Source organism: Ciona intestinalis, chromosome 10, assembly GCF_000224145.3.
Source record: "Ciona intestinalis chromosome 10, KH, whole genome shotgun sequence".
Taxonomy (NCBI): Eukaryota; Metazoa; Chordata; class Ascidiacea; order Phlebobranchia; family Cionidae; genus Ciona; species Ciona intestinalis.
Window position 1 is genome coordinate 2,358,002 of NC_020175.2, and position 3,848 is coordinate 2,361,849.

Here is a 3,848-nt window from a genome sequence, read left to right on the forward strand (position 1 = left end):
AGAGGTGTCCCATCTCCCCCCACCCTACTATATGACATAATAAAGGAAAAGAGTTTAATTTTTGTTTCGAACTGTAAGATATTTTGGTTTGTATGTTTACGCTTTACGATTTATTAAGTTTTTGTTAAATATATATTCCTAGTTCAACATAAAATGTAATAGAATTTATATTTTTAACGGTTGCCCGATCTTCCCGCTAAAGGTGGCTGTACACAGTATCCGGCATGCGAATTCGTCTGCGAAGTCGTATGCAAACCCATTACCGAGTTCCACATGCGGTAGCGAAATCAGGACAAAACAGACGAAACGGACGAATTCCGGAAACTGTGTACATCAGCCATGCGACTGTTTTTAAAAAGTTACAGACGCAAAAAAAACTACGTAAAAAGGTTCCTGTATTTGCACAAATTGATTATCCTGTGTTTTCTTATACGCATGCGAACGTGAATGTAATATTATAGCCCATGATCCTAGGGGTTGCTTTTGCTTTTCGCTCTGGCTATTTATACGCAACTGTGTTTATCTATAGTTTAATTATTCTGTGATAGTTTGTTTGGGTGTACCCTGATCTAATGTATGTGTAATTTTTGCATGTAATAAATGTAAAAATAGCATTGACATTACAAGAAATATTAGAAAGCACACGAGGAATTCCTCAGAGATTCGCACACTGACGAGGGTGGGACAGTTCAAAATATTTGTTAGTTTTAATTAATAATGATCTTATTGTTACGTAAATGCAGTTTAAATTTTTTATTTATTTTAATTATTAAATGAGTTTAATATTCAAAATAAACGTAAATAACACAAAATATTATTCTACAATATGACAAAAAATAGAGATTTTATATTAATAGTATTCTGCAACTTGGTTAGCCTACCGAGCTTAACGGTTCGTTGGATCTTGAGAATACTGTCGAATAATACTGTAACATTTATTTTCGTCGATCATCAAATGCGGTTGGATAAAATTAGATTTTTAAGGGTATTGTCCCAATTTGCCCTATGTCCCAACTTACCCCACGAGAAAATAGAATGAAAAGGTGTCCCATCTTCACCCACCCCACTATAATAATATTTCGCCAACATTAACATCAAGACGTCGATACTCCCTCGTATAAAATAATGTCCTTTTTTTGCCCTTCGTTTTGGTCCTGTTATCCATTCCTTATCTTGTTTTAATTTCGCTTATCGTATCCTACTTTATCCCTTGCAGGTTCATACGTTATCTTTCCTGCTTGCCGCCTTTTACACTTAACTTACACCTTTTCTATGTTTTTGCTTTCTTCGTTTGTCCAGCGTGCTTCTCCTGTTCTGTTACTTTTTATTTTTTTTGCAGTTTTAGGTGTTTGTGTTTCTTGTTCTCTCTATTTTTAATACTAGAGTAGGGTGGGGGAAATGGGACACCTATAAGGCACAAATATCTGAATATCCCGACCGTGTTTTAAACCGTTAACAACGTTCTATAGGAGTCGTAAGGATATAGTTTTATAATTCCTTGAATGTTCTTTGTTTACTACTAAATGGAACGAGGAAATGGAGTTAAAAGGTGTCCCATCTTTCCCCACCCTACTGCATTGTATTGTTTTATGCTTTATTTGCAGAGACTGACGATGCCATTTAGGCGAAATATATTTCTTTTATTATATATACATACTGTACAACTATTTGGACCTGATTTTTATCCATTACGTTTTGTTACGTTCAGCACCAGATCCTGTTACAATAAATGCTTCTTTTTAGAGAGTACATAGTCTAACAGTTAAATCTAGACTTTACTCTGTTTTAATTGATTGGTTGAGCGTAGTTACATACCAACTTACGCCGAGTCAGCACTTTTTAATAAAGGTACAATAATAGAGGTATAGTTTTCAACACTTTTCTTGGTATTAAAATGTTCTTTATATCTCCTTTGTACTCGCTGTGCACCTTATTCTTGAAAAAGTCGGTAGTTCATTTTGAAAATCAAGTTTGAAAATGGACAAAAAAGAGCTATAAAGTAATTTTTCATATTCCGGTGTATTTAGTACTTAAATGAACGTGGTAATGTGGTGAAGCCCGCCTTTTTGGCAACATTGTGTATGACGTTCAAATATAGTTATTCACCTTCACGCTTTAGACATCGACCAGTTTTTAAATGTAGGGTACAATGCGTACCATGACTGTACAATGTGTATTGAGGAAATGAACGGCAATTGATTTCTATATTGATACGCATGTCCTCAGTTACAAAGTAACTATTATGTCGGATCAATTGTTTATAACTGTACCGAGTGAGTCATTAGCACAGTATGTTTCATATAGGACTTTGCAACGTTGCCAGCAGCGTTGAATAACAACATAAAAGGTTTACCATTATAAAGGAATTTAGTTTGTTTTACTCAGTTAGTTTCTGCAGCGTTGTTGGTATTTTGGATAGGTCGGATGAAACTTTTCACCAAATGTCAAGCCTATTTCAGACAACGCGCGCAAGACAGAAATTAATTACAAAATGCAATTCGTCATGTATTCTACTATAAGAGAGTGAAGAGGCGTTGTTTTTGTTGTTTGGTCTGCGAATACATGCTGTGCTGATTCCTCTGCGTTCAATGAAAGTTTGCTGTTATTAGAACGCAGTGCGAAGTAGTATTCACTTTTAGATTACTGTTGGACTTGTCTGTTATAATTAAAGGCACCCAAATGGGATGTTTTTTTAACGAATGTAAAGGGCAAACGTCATAATAACTGCTTATTTTGCAAAGTTAAGATATTCGTAGTTAGAGAAGCCTATAAACCTTTGCTAAACTATTATTCTCATTGGTGGGCATACGTGTATAGTATACTGCATACCGTATTAGCTGTTATTCTGGCAATTAAGCATGTTATATTAGTGCATACTGTTTGAATGGCATGGTATTTACATTATCTGCTTTTAGAAACCAACCATAGGCAAGAATAGTGCATGCCGCACGACTGACCACCATGAACACGTTTCGAGACGGAAAAAGCTCCATCGACTACATTCTGGTGTATAAGAATGACGACGAAAAGGAAAAGCACCGAGAATGGCGACGAAATTTCGAGGCAAATCTTGAAGAGGAAGGACTGCGTCTTGAAACAGATTGGATGGCTGACGGTGGTGATGATTCTGCAGATGTGGTAAACGACTCAAACGTAACGGCACGAGTTTTAAGTTTATAAACTTTCCATTAAATGTTTATATTTGGCGACGCTTAGTCATTCGTCGTGATCAAAACAAGCTATGGTTCGCCGTTGCTTATAGTGTATAGTAGCACGATTAAAAAGATTCGGTTTCATGATCGATACTGCTGCTTGTTGTGCGCATGTGTCCTTTAGTAAACCACTTACGGATAATTGCTCCAACTCAGCGCTCACTAATGCTATCTAAATTATTAGCCCTATTGAAAAAAGAGGAAAAAAAATACAAACACAATCAAAGTTTAAGATATATACGTGGTAAATCGTAAGTGGACACGAGGTGTATGAAACATATATGCCCGTGTTATATATAGCGATGGCATTAACCCTGCCAAGCAGAACGGGTGTTTTCTCATTAAATAAATAAATCAATGAACTAAATCAATTCATTCAGTTTTGATTTGAATGGTAATCATAGTAAAGTGGGAGACGATGAGATACATTTTCATTCTATTTTCTCGTCCCATTTGGTAGTAAACATAGAAAATTTAATGAATTATAAAACCGTACATCCTAACGACCCCCATAGACCGTCGTTATAAATTGTTTAAAACACGTTCAGAATATTTAAATGTTATGTTCTAAAGGTGTCCCGTCTTTCCCCGCCCTACTAGATATTCCATCCGGCGCCGTGGTATAGCATAGTCTTT

The 3,848-nt window shown here is 35.8% G+C and overlaps 1 protein-coding gene across 1 annotated transcript in view; it reads left to right on the plus strand.

Moving 5' to 3' along the window:
• Positions 1-1,649: 1,649 nt before the first annotated feature.
• LOC100182108 (anoctamin-4-like) overlaps positions 1,650-3,848 on the plus strand; it is an 18,033-nt gene continuing 15,834 nt past the window's right edge. Inside the window, exons 1-2 of the mRNA XM_026836465.1 lie at positions 1,650-1,742; positions 2,916-3,138. Of these exons, the coding sequence (XP_026692266.1) occupies positions 2,962-3,138 (177 nt within the window). The 5' untranslated portion in view covers positions 1,650-1,742; positions 2,916-2,961. The remainder of the gene's footprint in view (positions 1,743-2,915; positions 3,139-3,848) is intronic.